This window comes from Sinocyclocheilus grahami, unplaced genomic scaffold, assembly GCF_001515645.1.
Source record: "Sinocyclocheilus grahami isolate Dianchi unplaced genomic scaffold, SAMN03320097.WGS_v1.1 scaffold482.1, whole genome shotgun sequence".
NCBI lineage: Eukaryota > Metazoa > Chordata > Actinopteri > Cypriniformes > Cyprinidae > Sinocyclocheilus > Sinocyclocheilus grahami.
Genome location: NW_015505661.1, coordinates 112,668 through 135,447, shown reverse-complemented (window position 1 = coordinate 135,447; position 22,780 = coordinate 112,668). Strand labels below are relative to the sequence as shown.

The window sequence follows — 22,780 nt, the reverse complement described above, 5'->3', positions numbered from 1 at the left end:
CCAACTGTTTCTCATATATGTTACACTGTATAAAAAACAGGAGATGTAGTAATAAAACACAATAAAAAGCAGCTGCAACATATGGCTATTTAGCTTTTTCAAGTCATGTTTCATGTTTCACACCCGGTATGCTGCATTCATGCATATGGATTAGGTACACGTCCCCCTGTGAGCATACTTGGACATACTCCACGTACTTCAAGCCAGTCATGTATGTAGAGGAAGGGGAGGAAGTGTGAATTTCTAAGAACTGATATTCTGGAAATGGAAGTTTGAAGAAGTGTTTTGGAGTGTGTACTGACCCGCTACAGAGCTCTTGCCCCCTATAGCCAGAGGAGCCACTGCGTTTGGGCTGGACCGAAGCTTGGAGGCCATATGCACCATCACTTTATCCACCGTTTCCACCAGCCCATTGACCACTGGACTCCACTGTTTACCATGACAAAAGACAAGTCCAAAGTATATTACGAATCATTGAGGTTATACAAATAAGAACCAGATGATTCTTTCAGCTACTAATAAGTGTGTAGTACCTTCAGCTCCATTTAAGACATTTTACCATGTTTGAATTCTTTCAGAATTCAAAAAAAGTCTGCAGATTCATCTGGACCTACTTATGAATGAATGGACTGATAGAATCTTTATATCTTTCCAATCATCAATCTATCCATTAAACGTACCTCATCATTTTCTCTCCAGTCGCTGGTAGTTATGACCTCATCCACGCTCTTCAGTAGAGACTAAAACATGCAGGGCAGAATAAAGCATAGTTAAAAACAGTAATATTACAAAATATTATTAAACTTTAAAATAAGTTTTCTGCTGTAATATACATTAAAATGTAATTTATTTTTATGATGCAAACCTGAATTTTTAGCAGCCATTACTTCAGCTTTAAGTGTCATATGATTTTTCAGAAATCATTCTAATATAATGATTTGCTGCTCAAGAAACTTTTTTATCATCATCAGTGCTGAAAACATTGATGCTGAAATGCTGCAATTCATTTTTTGAGATGTTTTGATCTTTTGAGTTTTTTTTGATGAATAGAAAGTTCAAAAGAACAGTGTTTATTTAAAATACCATAAAAAAATTATTTACTGTCACTACTAATTAATTAAATTTGTCCTTGCTAAAAAGCATTATTTCTTTAATTAAAAAAAACATTTTGTATGGTAGTTTATCTTAAAAAAATGTGTAGTGTATTTTTATAAGTTAATACAAATGTTTCCATGACAAATGATAGACAAATGATAAAAGCATAATCATTTTATTGAAATATGGATCGAAAAGGTAACATTCAATTGTATTGAAGATGTTCCAAAGAGCATTTTGTGCTTTAACAGAAGCATGCCTGTCTGTAAAAAATAATCATACAATTCATGTCACAAATGTACTTATTTCACCTATTAGTGACCTAAAAATAGTGCAGATTCTGAAATATTTATTTTCTTATACCTCTATGTTCCATTATGATTTCCAAAATCCTTAAACTTCCTATCTTTACCTGTGTAAGATTGTTGGCTGTTTCCTGAGGTATAGTCTTGTTTGGAAGGTTAAATGACTGAAGGAGGTCTAGCGTTTGTAACCGCATGGGGTCCTGAAGTCTCTGAACTTCCTCTGTCAGGTTTGTGGAGGCAGGTCGGGGCATCTCTGTGGTTCTCTGTAACACACACAAAAAAGTGGATATGTGTCAACAGCACTCCATAAAATTACCCACAATCACATGTAATGGCTCTGTGTGGCTTGGACTTGACATTCAAAATATAAAGGCGTTCTTTTGGTTTCCCATAATTTAATAGAATCATTTCAACAACAAGCATCAGAATAACTGGCGCTTACAGAACAGCTGAAATTATTTAATTAAATCTCATTCTCATGGGATTTGTGAATGTCAATGTCAACAGCAAAGCTGAATGCCGGTCTTACTTGAACTTTCCAAAGAAAGAAGCTCCAAACTAGTTGTTTAAAGTCTTATTTTTCATCCATACCCTATAAGAGGCCATTACGGAAAATCTTCTCTTCTACTTGACCTCCTTACTCAATAACAGCCAGTGTTGTCATTTGTGCGAATGCTCAATCTCTGATTAATTTCCATTTCCTCAGAGTCTGGGGGGAAACAATAGTTCCAAAAGAGCTGAATTTGTTTGTTTACAGCTTCGGCCTCCACCTCATTTCCTGCTGTGCTCTTGTAAGTCTGCCAAGGGTGTGTGCGTCTATACGCACACAGATGGTCCCAGAGCGATGTCTGCATTGGCTTCATAACACCTAATCATCCAAGGGTGTGTGAAGTGTAGTCTGGGAGGCCCTGTTGTGTGTGTGTGTGTGTGTGTGTGTTTGTCTGCATTCATCCACTCCATTTAATTACTGCGCAGAGAAGAATCTGAGCAGACAGATTGAGGGCCTGTAAAAGGAGGTGTGTCAAACACTGCTGAGAGCCTTTAGAGAACATGTCAGTGTCTTGAATGGCCAACTTAATTTACAAGCATTCAAATGAAGTCAACAGAATGAGTGTATTGCTCTCGGTGACTGCTGCTCTCCATATGCTCACATTTACGCCGAAGATCTTAAAGGTGTGCAGTTATTTCAGTAAATGTCAATAAGTTTAATACTTTCCCGTATCCCAGCTCAATATGTTTTTACACTTCATGATACAAATGATAAAAACTTTTAAAACTTTAAAATTTAAATGAAAAAGAAATAATAAAAATATAATCTAATTCAAAACATTAGCAAAAACCATAATAGCACATCAGTGATACAAAAATAACACTGACTCAGGAACCTGTTAGAATTATTATAATTTTTTTTTGCAATTAGCAGACAGTAATGACATATAAATAAATCACATAAGTAACCTTCAAGGGTTATGAAGTGTATTTTGGGGGATTTTTAGTTGTTATTTTGCTTAAATAAACTCTTAAAAAATAAAAACTTAAAGACTTCATTGCAGTTAATCTAGCCAGGCTGGGACGGTTTTGATTAAGGCTGATGAGTGAGAAATCCCACCTTGTACTTGTGCTCATTTCAGTGAACTCAATTAATCAAACTAACAGAAACCAACGACAAACATGTTTTCGTAATTAGATACTGGTGAATTCACCGCAAGTACTTATTTCTTACTTTCGCTGCGAGAGAAGCTAGACAGGTTAGTGCTTACCCTCATTACAGATGTGTTTGCATTTACGTACATTAGTCAAACAAAATGACTGCCCTGAAAGTTTCAGTGTTTTTTGGGAATATTGTAATGAGTGTTCCCGCCATGTGAAATCTCTTAGATAACCCTGGAATTTGGAGTAATGTGTGATGAAGTTGTATTTCTGTGGTTATCTTTCTACACTCCTCTGATCTGGGAGACTACAGTCCTGACTCACAGAAACAGATTCAGTAAGAGCAATGGGTGACCTCAGGTCAGAAGAATTTACCTTTAACTGAGTATCTGCAGCAGTGACACTGATGGATGCTTCGGTTGGGAAGGTGGACATCACATTCTCACCTGTGGTGACAAAAATAAATTAAATACTGTGCAAAGAAAACAGACACGAATAATAAATATAATTAAATGTATGTATATATATTTTTTATATTTCTAACATTTATTTGATAAAATAATTTTCATTTATTTCAATAAAAATATAATAAATAAATAAGAATAATTAAATAGGTATAGGATAGTTTAAAGGGGTCATATGACGTTGCTTAAAAGAACATTATGTTGTGAATTTGGTGTAATGCAATGTGTTTATGCAGTTTAAGGTTCAAAAAACACATTATTTTCCACATACTGTACATTATTGTTTCTCCTCTATGCCCTGCCTTTCTGAAACGTGTCGATTTTTAATCGTTCTGAAAAGCGAGGTGTATGCTGATTGGCCAGCTATCCAGTGCGTTGTGATTGGCCGAATACCTCAAGCGTGTGACGGAAATGTTACGCCCCTTAACATACAGTGATGCCGTGTCCCGGCGCGATGAGACAACACCAATAAAACCCATTTCAAACGAGGCATTTATTGCATCCAGTGTGGACATAATAACTTATTATAATGACTTATACTGTCTTTTTACGCGTTGTGTTGCGTATCGCGCCGCGTAAACATAAAACCATGTCTGTATTTGTGATCGGAGAAACGACAACCAACAAGCACTACTCTACACTGCTCAAAACTCGCGTTTGAATCGTCAGTGGCAAATTCTTTAAATATAAAAAACTTACTTACAGACTGTGAGTCAGAAGCGCCAGACTGTCCTTGCAAAGTTGGAACTGCCCCACTTTATAGAAACAGCCTTTGTGCTGCCGGTTCAGGAAACAGTCCTCCATAAAATGCGCTGCACACATCTGAATATTTGGGTTGAACTGTTCTGGAACAGTGTTGTAAATACAACTTAACCACTGATTTCGAGTTGTGTCCTCTTTTGGACGGCCAAACAAAGTAGTTTTTGTTTTCACAACGAAACACACAGCGTCACACACGGTGGGCTTGAGTGAGCGGCGGCCGGCGGGCTTGCGGCAACCACATGTGACGACCCCGGGCTGGACTCCGCTTCGTCCACAGTGAAAGCCGATCCGGCGATCAGCGCGAAGTTGATGTATTTCCTCAGCGACCAGCACGGATCAGCTCTAGGCATGACGAAGCGGATATCGTCCTCTTTTGGAAGACCAAACAAAGTAGTTTCGCTTTCACACAGCGTCTTTACCACATGGCGGCAACAACAATACTCCAGCGAGAATAAAAGTTCAGCCTTCTTTCTTTGCAAGAACATTTGGGCGGTGTTATGCAAATCTTCCCACACAGTGACGTAGACATGTGGGGGCGTGTTTAAACGAGGCGTTTTAGGAGGGCGTGGGCAAGTCTTAACTTTTATAAAGAATGTCTCTTTGGGTTTGAGACTTTAGTCTTTGCAACTTTAGGGATCTTATCTATGCACAAACAGCTTGTAACACTCCAAAGAGAAAGGAAAATTTGAAATTGCATCATATGACCCCTTTAAAAAAAAAAAAAGCATAATAGGATAATTGAAAAAATTGAATGCTGTAATAATATGACATCAAAGCTATGCACAGAAGCCATGATCTAAAGAGCTCTGAACAAGTACTCTTCATCTCACGGAACAAACAGTTCACACCTGCTGGAAAGGCACATGTGATACCTTTCCCCGAAAGCACATGTCGGTTGCAGTGAAGCTGGTTTATAGGGCCCCTGGCAAAGCAGCTCTCTAATGACTCTGTACTATGCCCCTCATTAGAGCCTATTACAGCTGGATATGTGCAAAACAACAGTAGATTTTCTCTTCTTCAACAACAACATGTTTTTTTTATCATTAACAAAAGGTCTTCATCCCTAACAGGGGCTAACAATCAGCGCTGTGAGAGGATATATTTCACTGTTTCTAAAGTGGTGGCCAATACCTCCTCTAGAGTGCCAACATCAACCTACATAATCACTATTATCCCTCTTTAAAAGAGACATGGATCCATATTTGTTAAAGTGCCAGTATGGATGTTTTATGGAACTAAATTGTAAAGCTGCACCATAAAAGTTTAAATAATTTACTTGAGAAACAAAATTGTTGAGATATAAATGTATTTTAAAATTAAGGTAATGGAGATGGTATTGAATTTTAGCATGGTTTTACATTTCACATTCATGCAGATGCTTTTATTACACTGGACCCAATGTATTTATTTTTGGATATTACTGTTTGAGAAACACTTTGTGCTTAAAAGAGGAAGAAAAAGCGATTTGCCAATTTTACTTCTCCAGTAAATATATCTTGTTTTAAGGATGTTTAAATATATATATATATATATATATATATATATATAGCCAATTTTACTAAATATATAAATATATCTTGTGTTAAGGATGTTTAAATATATATATATATATATATATATATATATATATATATATATATATATATATTTACTAGAAAACAGACAAAAATAATGAAAATGCATCACTACGGGTTTGACCTTCCAGATGACCAGTCCACTATTGTACTTAATGTAATTTTCTTTTATTAGTTTTGGAAGAAAATATAATCTTCTTCATATGGTAATGGAAGGCATGACTTCAAGCTTTTTGTGCTGTCTGGTCTAAAAGGTCAAGGTTGGTCTAATTAGCACGGCCCTGTTAGCCCTTGCTGGCAGATTCTGTAACTACACCATTATGGTGGGCATTTGCCAAATGGCATTGAGATTAATGGGAATGCTAACGGATAGTCTCCAGGTGTTAAAGACCTCACTGGGTCTGCTCTCTGATACTGATGAAGATGGAAACCATTTGTAGCCTTCTTGGAGCTTAAATTTGTCTTTGCCACACTGAAGACATCTTGCCTGCAAGAAACTTCAACCGGCTGCCCAAATGAGTCTCCAAACACTTGCAGTTTAAAAGAAAACCCTGATATAAAACTCATCCCGCCGCCACATACATATAAGGTAAAGATATGCGCAGTTACGAACAAAGCCAACAAAACTGCCTTCAAGAACACATACAAACATATAATGGTATTTCAACAGTGCGTTTCAATGTGGTTTGTTTGAGGACTGGTGGAATGTGGGCCAGTGTCTCTGAAGGAAATTGTCTTCAAATGCTTTTTCCTCTCTATAATAACCTGCATGCAGGGTAATAACTCCAATAATGGCAAAAAAGCAAAGCGGCACCATCACAGATGTTTCTTATCCATACAGTCAAAAGAACATTCTGAAATCCAACTTTTAGCCATGATCTCCACCAATGGCACTTAAAAGTACACGTTTTTGCTTTGTATTAATCTAGATGATTTACCATTCAAATGTTTGGGATTGGAAAGGTTTTTTTTTGTGTTTTTTTTAAGTGTTTTTGAAAGTAGTTTCTTATGCTCACCAAGACTTTACTTGCATTTGCATTTATTTGATCAAAAATACAGTAAAACAGTAATATTGGGGAATATAATTACAATTAAAAAATGCGTTCTATTTTAACATATTTTAAAATGTAATTTATTCCTATAATGGCAACACATTAATTCAGTCTTCAGTGTTACATGATCCTTCAGAAATCATTCTAATATTGCTGATTTGAAGCTTACAAAACATGTCTTATTTTTTCAGTACTGAAAACAGTTGTGCTGCCTAATTTTCTGGAGACCATGATGTAAACAAGTTTTTTAAAAAAGATTCTTTAATGAATGGAAAGCATACATCTGAAATAAAAATCTTTTGTAACATTATAAGTAATGTATGTTCACTGTTAATTTTGATTAAATTAATGCATCCTTGCTGATTAAAAAAATCTTACTGACCCCAAACTTTTGAACACAAAAATATTAAAAATAACACTTTAAAGGGGTGTTTGACTGTTTTTTTTCTAGTCTTGATTGTGTTTATGGGGTGCAGTTTTACATGTGGTAATGCTTCGTTTTTAAAAAAACGCATAATTTTTCACATAATTTACCTTTATTCCACACTGCTCTGTCCCTTTTCCTATAAACGCACTGATCATTTCCTGCTTTTATGAAGCCCCTCCCTCAGAAATACGCAATGGGCTCAGATTGGTTAGCTGGTCCAGTGTGTTGTGATTGGTTAAACCACCTCTAGTGCGCCTCTACGAGTCCCTCCCCTCACCTCAGCGGCATGTGCTCCGGTTGTATTGTAAACAATGGCATCATCTATATTGCTTATCTATTTGAGCCCGATTGAGACCCAGAGAATTTTGGTGAAGAGGATTGCACAGAACATTCAACCCTCTATGCACACCTTGGCAATATAATTGCCATTGGCTAGTAAAATTTTTTGTTTACTCGCCAGACTGATACTTGGTAACCATGAATGAATGCATATTTGTCATTTTAACTGAACTTAGGACTGGTGGTGGTGTTTAAGATATTGTTGGTCATAGGTAATAGTAATTATTATTAAAAGATACTACTACTACTACTACTACTACTATTATCTGCTGGGTTCATGAATATTAATCACGTTGTCAGCGTTAGCTCAAACTGATTTGCTGAAATCAAAACCGGGATGATAATAGATGAGCACCAACCAACGAGAGCTGTTCGCGCATTAGCTCCGCCCACTGCCGAGAAACCGGCATATCTTCTGCTTCTTCTTAAAAGCTGAATAATTCTAAATGAACTCTGTTATTTTGACAGGAAAATACAACAAAGAATATGGTTTACATGTAGCGCGTCGATTCAGCGTGGTATGCAAGACTCTCGCTCTCTCTCTTTGCATGTGTGAGAAACACAGTACTATCAGTAAAGCGACGGCGAGTCGTGCGCCTTCACACTAGTTTACGGTACGTCAAAAACAGGTAGTCCCTACGAACTGTTTTTGTAGGCATTAAACTGCCATAATTTTAAAAGACGATATCTCCGTGAACTGCATTGAACTTTCAGCATCGTAACTTTGCAGATATTGTTTATGTTCAAACAGCAACATTACACACTAACTAACGTTAAAAAAGTGAAATCGCAATCAACCACCCCTTTAATGCAATCATACATTTAAGCATTGCTTTATTGTTCAATTGTTCAGTGGCATAATTGCTCTTGTACTTCAAATGAATAAAGACAGAATTAACCAGGAATATTTAATATATTGAAAAGCATGGGGTGCTACCATCTGCTAAAAGGCAAGTTGGGACAAGCCAGAGACACCAAAGATCAAGTGCAGCTAATTTGGGAAGCCCTGACAACAACGGCAATGGCTGACAACTGTAGAGAAGCACATGGTTGGGACAAGTGAAGGCTGCCACAGAGAAAATAAACTAATAGATAAATAAAATGATAATGACAGCAGATTTCAGTCACAATAAGCTCCATAATAACTTACCAATGGCTGCTTTGTAGTACATCCAGATATCCTGAGGTGACAAGGCCCTCTCCCAAATCACAAACTCATCAAAGGCCCCTGTGGCATAGTGGTTGTAATTCCCAGTGTTTCCAGTGCCAATGACCAAGTCAGCATAGGGATCGCCATAGTTAAGAGAAACATTTCCTGTGGGGTCTCCGACACTGAATGTCCCATTAATGTAGACCATTAACCCCTCGGTTTGGGTCCATGTAAAGAGAACATGAGTCCAGTAGGGCCCTAGATAAAGACAGAGATGACAGGAGAGAGAAAGTTTTAAACAAGCATACACAAATTTCATGTTTTGACTGTTCGGAAATAAAGATAATAGTAATATTATTTCCAGATCTACTCATAGTGTCTAGGTCCATAAAACACAAGTTTAAAATGAACAGAAACTAAGAGCTGAAGACAGCATGTGGAATGGATTTCATCAGCTTATAATGAAGCCAATAAGACATGGTATATAGAAACTCTGAGCTGAACTGTCAATGGCTCATTTCATCTGTCCAGGGATAAAATAGCACATGGAGCATGTCTCATCACATCATCCCACTCAGTACGTAATGTTTTAATATCTCTCTTTTCGAAGATTGGTTTATACTTTGGTAATACCCGTTTTAGTCTTAGGAACGATACTTGGGGATCTTGTTCATTTTCTGACTTTATCCTAAAGGCTGCATTTATTTGATCAAAACACAGTAAAAACAGTAATACTGTGAAATACTATTACAATTTAAAATAACAGTTTTCTATTTTAATATATTTTAAAATGTATTCCTGTGATTGCAAAGCTGAATTTCCAGCAGCCATTACTCCAGTCTTCAGTGTCACATGATCCTTCAGAAATCATTCTAATATGACTTGGTGCTCAAGAAATATTTCTTATTATTATCAATGCTGAAAACAGTTGTGTTGCACCAATATTTTTGTGGAAACTCTTGATAATATTTTCAGGATTCTTTGATGAGCAGAAAGTTCAAAAGAACAGCAATTAAATTTTTTAACAATTTAATGCATTTAATTTCTTCACAGATGTATTTAAAAATATATATTATTGACCCCAAACTTTTAAACTGTAGTGTACAATCACTTACAGATACTAAAGATGTATTCTGGAAATGACACAAATCCCCAAATGACTGAAAAATTTTAGATGAAAGAAATTATTATTTTCTCGGGCAGCTGAATGATACGACTTGAGCTACTTTTTCACTCACACTTCCATTTCTTTTCACAGTTCTTTTCACACAAATTTAAATCACTCTGTCAAGTCTAACAGAGAAAGTTTATTCTGCAGCCTATCGACTCAAGTACTTTTGGACATCTGGATGTAATCAATGTAATTATGCACAAAACTAAATTTTCAAAATATTTACGGTTAGACTGCAAATGTAATTCCAAACCAGAATGTATTTCAAAATGAGGCCATGTGAGCAAAACTTTGAGATCATGGGAAATATTATTTTGGCTTTAAAGATAAGGCAACATACTATGGTTCCCCAAACCATTTAAGCCCTTTCCACATCCTGAACTAAAATTCCCCCCACACACTCAACTAAAAACTACAGTACCTGGAAGTTTAATATGTGCTTTCCATGTCTTGGAGTCTCCTCTCGTGTAGAACTCCACGTATCTGCCATGAGGGTTGGAGTAGACAGAGAAACCGCTTGAGATGATTTTACCTCCGGATGCAATCGCAAAACGAGAATCTACTTCATTATTTTTCCAGAAAAAGGAGAAAGTTATTCCTGTCCAGGAGTAAGAGTTAAATAAAGCTTTAGTGTTGAGCACAATGACACAAAGAAACTTTGAGAAAAATACTACATAATACAGCATACAGTACTTTACAGTATTTAGGCCGTGATTTGATGCTAAAATAATTGCATTTATTCATTCAAAATAATTATATTTCCCTTTATTTTAACAAAGGTTTAATAATAATATTTAACATAAAATATATTACAAATACATTATAATTTGATGTAAATTAGTACATTTTAAAATAATAAATGAATAACAAAGAGTGATGTATCAATAACTTTAAGCTTTCAAGTCTGATTTTCATAATCCTTTGGCTACGACCAAAAACCAAGCTCTTTTTCCAATACGTTCTGATATCTAACTTTAAACAAAAGCTTCTTTATTAGATCCAGGCCGCTTCGCACAAACAATATTGCAAGTCTTACTTTGGTCAAGCCTTGGAAAATAAATATAAATACAACATATTCTCTGTTTTTGAGAGCAAAGGAATGTGCGCTGATGTGAGCAGATGAATAACAGATGATATCAGCTTTCACGCACAAAGCGCTTGATGTAAGCTGATATATTTGCTCTTGAGAAATATAAACTTAATTTTGAACCATTAGCCTTTATTATGTCATGTATAACCTGAGCAACACATTACTCAACTGTCATACATCTATGACCATATAAAGATGTTCATGCACTTCTATAACAATAGGACAATAAAAACTCACCGGCAGGTCCACACAAAGCAGGATCACTTATGCAGGAGTCTTTATAGTTGCCAAAGTGAAGGAAAGTGGCCCCATTATCACCGTTCAGATAGATACCCTTATTCACCATTCCTTCTACAATGTCTACATGATGAGAGCAACCAACAAGATTATAACACTTGAAATGAATTTCAGAAGTCATTACAGTTCATAATCATCTCATGCACAAACCTACTTCATCATTCTTTCCTTTTTTATCTAGCACAGATTGAAACCTGAATATTTTAGGTGAATAATCATTGATAGTCTAACTGGAAAGACAGCTGTTTTATGCTCAACAAAGTCATTTGTTCATGTGATGTATTGACTAGAGACTTTATGAGGAAATCCTAACCTTTCACCCATATAGTAAAAATATGAGTACTCTAAAACAAGAGTAGATCTCCTGAATTATGAGGATCTGGGGAATTACTGAACTGCAGATGATTCACGATTGTCTGCTTTTTTGTCAATGGTAAGTTTTTCTTCTTTGAATGCACTGACTTTGTTCAATAAATCCTCCTTTATTAGACCTAAAAAGCCAGGATCTGTGGATCACAGTGGGAGCCGCAGCACCATCGCACCTCATGAATGGATGAGTTGAGAGAAGAGATGATCATGGAAAAGAGTGCTCAGTGAAGACACAGTGGATGGCAGAAGACAGAGAGGAGACAGACTGAAGTATGGAGTGAGTGAACAATAGTTGTACTGTGGGGGCAGAGAGATAAAGAGGTACAGAGGACCGAACATCCATCTATGCAGTGAGATCCAAGGTATCGGCATGCCTTTGTGAAGTATTGTGCAGAAGTACCTTAAATGTAGCTTTTTAGAGTGAGATTCTGAGGCAACTGAAATATGAATAAAAGGTTTCCTACAGGACAAATAATGTACACAAAAGAGATCTGAGTTACAAAATTACATACTATAAGCAAGCCATGCTGATATTATTGCTGTCTTTATATGCTATATATTATATCAGAATTATCATAAATATTGAACAAGTTGACCTGGAAGTTTCTACTTGAATACTACAGTAACATTTCAAAATGGTGGACTGTTTGAAAGGAATGTTATTTTTATTATTGTTTATTTTTTAAACTGTTCAAGGTTTATTATTATTATTATTATTAATTACTTTTTTTACATTTTTAAATGAACAGCTTGTTAGCTGTTGCAATTTCAGACATACTACACTATTATTCAAAAGTTTGTGGTTAGTAGGATTTTTTCTTTCGTGAAAGAAAATTCAAAAATTAATATTTTTATTCAGCAAGGATGCATTAAATTGATAACAATTAATAGTAAAAACAATGTTGCAAAGTGCTTTTGAATTTTCATGCCCCCCCCCCCAAAAAAACTGAAAAAAGTATAATATTTTCCACAGAAACATTATGCACCACAACTATTTTCAACATAATAATAAGAAATGTTTTTGAGCACAAAATCAGCATATTAGAATGATTTCTAAAGGATCATGTGACACTGAAGACTGGAGTAACGGCTGCTGAAAATTCAGTTTTGCCATCACAGGAATAAATTACATTATAAAATGTATTAAAATAGAAAACTATTTTAAATTCTCTCTCTCTCTCTATTTTAAAAACTCTCTCTCATAAATTTTAATTATAAACATATTACTGTTTTAACTATATTTTTGATCAGATAAATGCATACACATTTAAAAAAAATCTTATTGACCATACACTTATATAAATATAAGTAATATACACTTACATTAAGTAATATACACTTATGGCCAGCAATATACATTTACATAACTGACCATATAAACTGTCAGTTTTGACTATTTTTTTCTTTGCCAATGAAATCAGAATTCATGTAGCAAACAAAGACAAGTGAAAGGATTCAAACTGTGGAACACTGTTATACTAAATACCAGCACTCTTGCAATGCTGCTTTATCAATTAGATTCAAACGGCTGTACAATTTTGGCTGGGACATTTGTTTTAAACGACGTAACAGACGTAACAAATCACACCACATACAGCAGATTTCCAAAATGGGACAAGGTTTTCAAACGCAGTTTCACAAACACACTGGATCCAATAAAATCAGTCATAAAGCTTACGAAAGGTTTGATATCAGTGAAGAAGGCCAGATTAAACAGCACTAAACAATGCATGCTTCAATTACCCTAATGTAAATGGTCATATATCAGAGTTTTTCAGTTTAACCTCTCCTAATGATGTCCTGCTGATATACAAGGCCTACATGAATGTATAGGTCCTAACACTAATCCCCAAGACCCATAGCTTTGAACTAGTAAGTGGACATGTGTAAGAGTCTCACCTACAGTGGCGGAAATGTTAGTGTAGGCAGAGTCATTGGTATACACAGAGGAAGAATTATGGGTAGTCAGGACAGTGTGGTTGTGGATTCTGACAGCTGTGATGGAGAGAATGTGGAAACAACAAAGAAAGTGAGATGAAAAACAAAACAAAAAAACAGGTGATTCAGCAACAGGCATGTACAACAGGTGATTCAACAACAAACATGTACAAATGAGCACAGACATGAAACAGAAAAAAGGGACATTGTGAGACACACAGGCAGACATAGTGGATAAGATGACTAGTGTAACATTCAAAGCAGCATTCAGATTTTAAAGGGGTCATATGATGCGATTTCAATTTTTCCTTTCTCTTTGGAGTGTTATAAGCTCTTGGTGCATAAAGAAGATCTGTAAAGTTGCAAAGACTAAAGTCTCAAATCCAAAGAGATAGTCTTTATAAAAGTTAAGAGTTAACCACGCCTACCTAAAACAGCTCGTTCTAACACGCCCCCACATGTCTACGTCACTATGTGGAAAGATTTGCATAACACCGCTCAAATGTTCACGCAAAGAAAGAAGGCGTAACTTTTATTCTCTCACTCAAGCCAGCCATAAAACAAACAGACAACCAAACTAAATATGTAATTTGAGTTTCTGACAAAATGTTTTATTTAATGTTGTAGATGAGTCTATTTATAAATGTCTAAAATGTTATAAATGAGTGTATTTAAAATATATTTATTAATTTAAATGAATTCATTATATAGCTAAAAAAATCATTTGAAAAAAAAAATTAAGACTTGTTTCGTCCAGAGTTTTTGAATGAATCTATTGAATGATTCAGACATCAAATACATTAAACATGTACACTGTTTGCCACCTACTGGCATAATGTAACATATACAATCTATATTTGAAGCGTATCATTAGTTCCAAATGTTAATTACTCGTTTTGATCAAGGCTGCCGCAACATCAGAGTCTATATCCAGATTAAAAACTTTCTCCAAATACTTTCAGAACACTCCAGCCGGACAGGGCATCACAATATGGTAAGGGGCGTAACATTTCCGTCACACGCTTGAGGCATTCAGCCAATCACAACGCACTGGATAGCTGGCCAATCACAGCACACCTTGCTTTTCAGACCGATGAGCTTTGTAAAAATGGACGCGTTTCAGAAAGGCGGGGCATAGAGGAGAAACAATAATGTACAGTATGTGGAAAATAATGTGTTTTTTAACCTTAAACCGCATAAACACATTTCATTACACCAAATACACAAAATAATGTTTTTTTTAGCAACATCATATGACCCCTTTAAGAAATCTTTTAGATATGCACATGTGACACATTGTGTCAATACAAGTCTGAGAGGCCCAGAGAATTCCTCTCAGCCCTCCATTTGTTCTGAATTAGCCAGCACAGAACAACTGCCATACTGTACTTATACTGGGAATATACTCCAGCTATGGAATGACGTGTGGTTGTTTGTCTAATGTGCACAAATTTTCAGCAGATCTGTTAAGGACATTGCAGAGCTCTCCCACTATAGTGATGTATGCTGGTGAGTTTGGACAGCTAAAAATCCAAGTGGACTAGTAAATCACTGAGCGAAACTGTGTGTACTTTTGACACCCTTAAATGGCATAGTCGTTTGTCTTCATCACAACTGAGGTAATCATGTAATTCCTCAACGTTTCGAATCAAATGAGGAAATCATTTCGTTTTAAGAACTGAAGGCAGCTGCAAAGCCACAGAGATTTCCGCAACTAAGACGTGACCGTGGAGGAATGTTAAACAGCTGTGGTGACAGAAAGAAAGAAAGACAAAGCAGGTGTGACATACTTATATTAGTCCCATTAACATGACCTGTTCTGTTCCCAATCTGGTCTGAGAGGCCGTGGATCCCTTCCACTGAATCCAGAGGCCAGTAGTGTGAAGCTGTGGCCAGCACCTGCAGGCCTGATCAAAACACACACATCCATACAGTATACACAAAAATATACACACACATGCAAAAACATTACAGTGACAGTTTGTAGTCAATTCAGCATCATTTTAATTAGTTTTAAGCTCGACTGTTTTCTGTTTATTCTTATTAAGGTTGACAGAGGGGTTCACAGAAATGATCTTGAGACAGTTTTATTGCATGTTGGTTGCCATTGGTTCAGACTTGTCTCTGCTGGTCAATTTGGATAAAATATTTCATTTTGGCTGCAGAATTCTGTGTGTAGAGAATCAAACATCCACAGGAGGCTATTAATAGTGCTTAACCTGGACTGTAAGGAACGACCTCTTAAGACTAATCACTTCACCTGCCTTTTGAGAATCAACCAAATCTGGAGTTTTCTATCCATATACAACGACAGCAATTTAGTTGTAAATAATCTACATATTCCTATAATCAAATTCAAAATTCCATTAACTTCCAAAGAGACAAAATAATGTTTCATCTTCTTGCTCTGCAGCTTAATTATTTTCAGAAAAGCTAACGTTACACACTTTCTCTCTATCTCTCACAGTCTCTATATATTTAGTTTCTTCCGTAGCCTAATTAATTTTCTATCATTATGTACTACCTAAAGATGTCCTGAGTTTCATAACATGTGTCATAACATTTCACAACTGCCAAAAGATGATCTCAGTGCTGAATCAACTTTCCTCAGTCAAACCAAACGTATCATTTTATTAAACTAGATAAGATTTAGCGCAAAGAGCAGAAAGTGTTATTGTGGATGAGGATGTTGGTTTCTATTTATAGATAGTGAACGGAAATGTTAGTGTTAAATGTCGATCCGTCGATATTATTACTGCGATTACGGTGACTTATTCCGAGTTTAACCACAAATAAGGGATCATTTAAAATTCAGTTTCAATCGTGTCTGTAAATCGCCAGTAGAAACAATCGTTTATATTTATTATACCGAGTAGGCCTACATAATGGAAAGGTTGAGCTAAATTAAATGAACCTTTTACATTCAACATAACTGAGGGGAAAAAAGTCATCCTCAGTTTAATTTTAGATGAATTTCTTACGTTTTATTAGTGTACACACGTTTATTGTCTAAATAAAACAACGAAAGTATGTTTTTGTGACACATTTCATCGAGTTTTGAAGTAGAATAAAATGCCTTTGGTAATTTCAACGATTACCTGGATGTTTTGACGGTGATACAGCGTCGCTACGAACCTGAAAGAAATAAAGCGTTCAACTTATCAAGCGACTTTGCATTAAAACCCACATCGAAACCGCATTAAAAACAAAGGTTTCTTCTGTCTTTTCTTTTTCAGTTATCTTACCTGAACAGTCAGGAGAGTCATAAGTAGTACTTTACAGTATTTTAAGTCCATTGTTTTCAAAGGCGTTTATAGCAATAAAAAAAGTTACAAACGTAAAACCTATATTGCGCCGTTAATGGTAAACGAACAAAATCATTGCGCTTATATCAATGTAAAGCTATTGTTAAGGTATATTTGTAAGAAAAAAATATGAATGCGTCAGAATTTGACGTTCAAAATGACCAGCAGGTGCGAAGATCACTTGTAGCTGAATTCAGAGTTTGTCATCCATCGTCTTAAAGTCCGTGTGTTGCGCGCTGCGCTCGAGCTCTGATGAAGAAGATGAAGAACAAGCGCTGCGCTCGCGCTCTCATCAGTGGGTCGAGCCCTTTGGGCGGTCAATGTTACTACACTGTTTTCTATGGGACACGAAGTTGTTCTCCTGCAGGAGGCGTATGGAGGCTCAAGAATGCCAAATTCCCCATTGATTCGTTATGGTGTAACGAAATCTGTTCAGTACAAAAAAAATATTATATATATATATGCTTGACATCTGAAAGGAACTCCGTTCCGTCAGTATCTATAACCTTACACAGTAATCTCAAGCAACAGTGATTGGCTGATCCAGAGCAGCGTTGAGAATAGTAACAGGTACCCAGTGGCAACGTCGCCTTTATGGTGCTTCTGAATACACTCAGTTTGTTATGTGAATAACGACAACGAGAATCGCTGAACTGTATTGAAGTTCAAAATAGCCTACACAGCAAACAATTAAAAAAAGGGGCCAATTCGAGATCCCTAGTGCCATTCCACTCACTTTTTCTGCTCCAGTGATGATTGAGCATCTGGACATGGGAATTCTGTAGGCCTAATGATGTAATTTTTTAGAAGAAAAAAAAAACCCAAACAAAAACAAATAAACAAAAATAAAAGAAAGAAAGAAAACGATAAGGTGGAGCTGCAGAGCTAAAAACAAATAGCCTACATGAAAATGTGTTGATGATTGAGCATCTGGACATGGGAATTCTGTAGGCCTAATGATGTAATTTTTTAGATAAAAAAAAAAAACCCAAACAAAAACAAATAAACAAAAATAAAAGAAAGAAAGAAAGAAAACGATAAGGTGGAGCTGCAGAGCTAAAAACAAATAGCCTACATGAAAATGTGGCTATTCTGCAAAAAGGTTTATGCAGGACGGAATGGAAAAGAGCAGGTAAGAAATAAATGACTACTGTATTGTTTTTGAGTGTGTTTGAGAGAGAGACCTTTGATCTTACAACTTTACAATGTGGTAGGTGATATTAAGAACAACTACATCACTATATCGGCAGGTAATTATGGACTTTGGGCGCCATCTTTTGGAAGTATGTGATTATATTTAATAAATCCTAACACCAAAATAGCTCATTCACTCATATGTAAAACTGCACAAACTTGACTTGGGTTAATAAAATAAACACATACAATGGTGTGTATAAAATATCAAATTTATTTCGATATAAAACTGCACATGCACACTCACACAATATTTGATAACCATCAATATAGGCTTATGTCTTTTTCATAAAGCTAGCACACAATTGCAGATTTTAAAACATTATGGTTTGAAGACACCATGAGGAAAGCTTGCACTGTCAGATTATAAAGTTTAATGTACAAAAAAGGCAGTCTGAAAAGCAAGTATAAACATTTAAAAAGAATGTACAAATGGGCAAAAAGTACAAAAAGAGCAGCAGTCACTCAAACATGTAGAAGCGATGCTCTGTAACATCTTATGATTAAATGATTCGGCAAAAAAAAAAGAAAAAAAGTAGTTATTCTGATGAATTAAAATGCCTGGAATTTTGGCTGAAAATTGTACAAGATATACAGAATGTTTCTCATACATTCCTGTTTTTTGGCAGTCTCGGTCCATACTTGCAAACCTACTTTTAGTATCTTGGTTCAGGACAAAATGAAGGGGTGAAATGACAAACAAATAAAATGAACAATGTATGGAGAAGAAATACAGTACAGACTGAATGAAACGGATCACGGAGACGGGAAGGTTTTCCTTGGCCATACATTCACAGTTGCTCATTTCCTTCATCCTTATCAAGTACGGAATATGTGCATCATGTTATTCGAATGATTTGAAAGCTGGGAGAGGCATCAGTGAGTCAATAACCAAACTGATTTATGTAAAACTGTGAATAAGTTGTGCTAAATAAGTGGAAATCAAGGGCCTTCTTTGCAAAAACATACAAAACTTCTGTGTAAATCGTAAATAAAAACATTCTTATGCAAATTGTTGCATTCAGCTGCACAATTTACACTTGAATGGATTTTTGAACCATTTGTAAGTTAGAGTCCCTCCTTCCCTACTTTTGACACCCATTGCAAAAAAACAACACAACACTTGGTCACACAGATTCGAAATACACTGTTTTTTCATGAGAAGGAAAGCATCGACATGACTGCACACGACACAGACAAATCTCACCCAACTGACTGGACACAACACAAACCATTGTGCATTGAATAAGGCAAATATGAGGAGGCTCACTTCCACTAGGAGTTTCATGACCTGTCAGTGCTTAAAAAAAAAAAATCCAGTCAAATGTGGCAGAACACACTGTTTTCCCTCATGGTATTTGTAGAAATATAAGCCGTGTCTAGTCACTGCAAAACCTACATTTCATATTTGTGCTAAACTCCTAAAACTTTGTGCTAGGTTATTAGGTTATTCTCTGAGAACAGCAGGTCTAGATGAAAAATGTGCCAAAAATATAGTTTAATAATAATAATAATACTATTGTATATTTGTTAAATTAAAACATTACATTTAATTAAATTTAAGAGATATTCAATTTATTACAATTATTAAATATCGAACAACTTTATTAAATAATAATAATAATAAATTGAATATCCACTAAAATGAAAATGAAATTGAATAAATATAGATTTTATTTTATTATCCAAGAACATCCCTTCTATTGTATATTTATAACAAGACATCTTAGTAACTCACATTAGTGAGCATTTCTGTGCTTTTAAGAATCAAACATGGGCAAACAGAACTTATTACAGTTTCAAAGGCATAAAGCTGAAGTTGTGGTCATGAAAGCCATAGTTTCCACCATTTCCCTTTCTCTTTTAGTTTGCCAATCCATGTGATTACAGAAACAGAAGATGGGAGAAAGGTTCTTTTTCCCACCTTCTAAGGTAAATTCTCCTCAATTCCATCCTCCTTAACCTGGCTGCTGTGAAGAGAGTTATGTGAAACTATTTGACAGCACCAAGCCTTTTCAATAGATTCTTTCCTTTGGAGAGCAGTCCTGTTTTCTTAGAGTCAGCTCGGGGGCGCCGGATGGGACTGCCGGGCCCCTGGGCTGCGGGGCCGGACCCCGGGATGTGTGGGCGCACTGTGGGGGTGGCACTTCTTCTGGGAGGGCCCGCTTTTTCCACGGGAACCTAACGGAAGACCCGCAAGGGACAGTTCAGGGCCGGATGTTTAAAAAGAAAAGAAGGTGTTTCTTTGCCTTTTAAAGCATCTCAATGTCATTACTGTACAACAGACACTCCATCTCCTCTCACAGTCCTTTCTGTCCCAGCAGGGCCACAATACAGTCAATTATCAATCAATAGTATATTTTTCATCATGAATAATACACCCAGACAGTAGGGGGCAGCGTTCTAAACCGTAATCTATGAATGATATGTGGTGAAACCCAGAAAATCGAGTGCGCTTCACTTAAGATTCTAGCTAAACTCTCATTAAAACATTAATAAACCTGTTCAGACTGCAAGTGCAACAAAATATCATAAGAAATGTACTATTTATACACAGTCACATGACAGTAATCTCATTTTTAGTGACAATCAACTAATTAGGAACTCCTTAAAGGTAAAGCTCAACCAGAGATGAGCATTTGCTGAAAATGTGCTCACCCTCAGGCCATCCAAGATGTACATGAGTTTGCTTCTTGATCAAAAATAAAAGAAAAGGAATTTAGCATTACATCACTTGCTCACCAATGGAGTCAATGGGTGCCGTCAGAATGAGAGTCCAAACAGCTGACACAAACATCACTAGATAACTTTTTCACTTGAGAAAGCAATATTTGGACTCTCATTCTGACAGCACCCATTCACTGAGCAAGTGATGTAATGCTAAATTGAACCAGATCTGTTCTGATGAAAAAACAAACTCATCTACATCTTGGATGGCCAAACGGTGAGTACATTATCAGCAAATTTCCATTTTGGGTGAACTATTCCTTTAAAAGCAAAAACACCTTTTACATACCATAATTTGTCCTTAATATCAGTTGTATAGTTGCATAACACAATATTTTAATTAATATTTATGCTAACAGCAACATACTCTATAATGGTAATGAAAAGAGAAGATGAGTATTTAATTTACCAGTCTTTTGAAGTAATCTATCACCTTTCAGCATGGTAACTTCACCAAGGGTGTTGGAGCCAAATCAAACCTGCTTTAAAAAAGCTTCATTTACAAAAGTGGCTGCAAGAATGCATAAACTTACAAATCAATTCAATCAAGTTTAGGAAACAGTATATAACTAAAATCTACTCTTTAGATAGATAAAGGTAATGATGCTTATGCTTGCTGGACATGTTTGATCACTCCTAGAGTTAATGGAAAGAGTGCACCCTAATCACACACACACACACACACACACACCTTTATGATCTGGCTGACCTTGCCAATGTCCAATATCCATTTCAAAAGTGTTTCGTGTGTATTCATGCTCAGTGTGGTATGATAGGGTGCACAGCTACAGGAGAGGAGAGGGTTTGTCCCAGGGCGTACACTAGGAATCTACTAAACTGCACACATTAGAGAAGAGAAGGGGTGGGGGAAGGGGGCCAGGGGTTCAATTCTGACCGTGCAACAATGGCCTTATAGCTTCTTATGACTTACAGTAGGAGTCAATGATAGACGAACATTATAATGGACAACACCCAGAGAAACAACTGAAGATACCAGCTGTGCCTGTCTAATGCACTGACAGCAGTGGACCAATCACAGCTCTCTGAGCAGCTGTACTTACAGTACTGTTAACTGATGCACAAAAATGTGAAGGGGTGTTTTGATGAGTAACTTGGTCAGTGCATGTATCTGTATAGAATTTGTGTGCATACTGTCAGTTTTAAACTGTGCAATTAATTAAAATGTAATTTTAAGTAATAAAAATGTTTTTTAAATCATAAAAATATGGTTTTAATAAAAATATTGAAATCAATTTAGATCTTTAATAAAATTGCATTTAAATTACAAACATTACAAATGACATAATTATATATTAATATATGATATAAATTATAAATAGAAAATATAAATATTAGTAAATAACAAACATATAAATCAGTACATATTAATGAAACATTTAAATATGAATAAAATATTTATTAAAATAAAATGCAATTAGTCTGTTAGTTCATATGTAAATTCTGAAATGGTAATTTGAGCAATTCAAACTTAAGGCATCAATGTAATGTTTTTGTGAGTCTGCGACCAATTTTAATGGATCTTTCATGTATATGGTTGGTGTGAATGTGACATGTGTGTGTTTTGTGCATACCAGGAGCAATAGTAATAAGGACCCGCGTCGTGTGCATTAGACGAGGACAGCATTATTTGTGGTATCCTCTGTTGCTCACTTACGTGACAGATACTGAGCCGTTACGGAGTGAAATGAACACTCTTCTTCTGTTTTGCCAAGCAAGTGAGGAAAAAAAACAATGCCATGATGTAATGCATCTCAATTGTCTGCACAATGAATATGAGAAAAGAATCACAAAACTTTCAGTACAGAAAAACCTTGATGGGTCCTGATGATTGAGCAGAACATCCATCAGCA

The 22,780-nt window shown here is 35.9% G+C and overlaps 2 protein-coding genes across 7 annotated transcripts in view; both read right to left on the bottom strand.

The window, feature by feature from the left end:
- Positions 1-17,229, bottom strand: part of LOC107553828 (adhesion G-protein coupled receptor D1-like) — a 51,424-nt gene extending 34,195 nt beyond the window's left edge. The window contains exons 1-11 of the mRNA XM_016236136.1: positions 16,929-17,229; positions 16,782-16,818; positions 15,474-15,590; positions 13,645-13,740; positions 11,317-11,439; positions 10,411-10,587; positions 8,819-9,076; positions 3,426-3,496; positions 1,508-1,663; positions 681-740; positions 303-429 (exon numbers count right to left, since the gene is read on the bottom strand). Of these exons, the coding sequence (XP_016091622.1) occupies positions 303-429; positions 681-740; positions 1,508-1,663; positions 3,426-3,496; positions 8,819-9,076; positions 10,411-10,587; positions 11,317-11,439; positions 13,645-13,740; positions 15,474-15,590; positions 16,782-16,818; positions 16,929-16,979 (1,273 nt within the window). The 5' untranslated portion in view covers positions 16,980-17,229. The remainder of the gene's footprint in view (positions 1-302; positions 430-680; positions 741-1,507; positions 1,664-3,425; positions 3,497-8,818; positions 9,077-10,410; positions 10,588-11,316; positions 11,440-13,644; positions 13,741-15,473; positions 15,591-16,781; positions 16,819-16,928) is intronic.
- A 2,620-nt stretch (positions 17,230-19,849) lies between these two features.
- The window catches only part of LOC107553827 (RIMS-binding protein 2), a 57,094-nt gene continuing 54,163 nt past the window's right edge, over positions 19,850-22,780 (bottom strand). For all 6 annotated transcript variants that reach the window (XM_016236130.1, XM_016236134.1, XM_016236131.1 and 3 more), the window contains 3 exons: positions 22,585-22,629; positions 21,319-21,388; positions 19,850-20,363 (listed from right to left, as the gene is read on the bottom strand). In XM_016236130.1, coding sequence (XP_016091616.1) covers positions 22,603-22,629 — 27 coding nt within the window. In that variant the 3' untranslated portion in view covers positions 19,850-20,363; positions 21,319-21,388; positions 22,585-22,602. The remainder of the gene's footprint in view (positions 20,364-21,318; positions 21,389-22,584; positions 22,630-22,780) is intronic.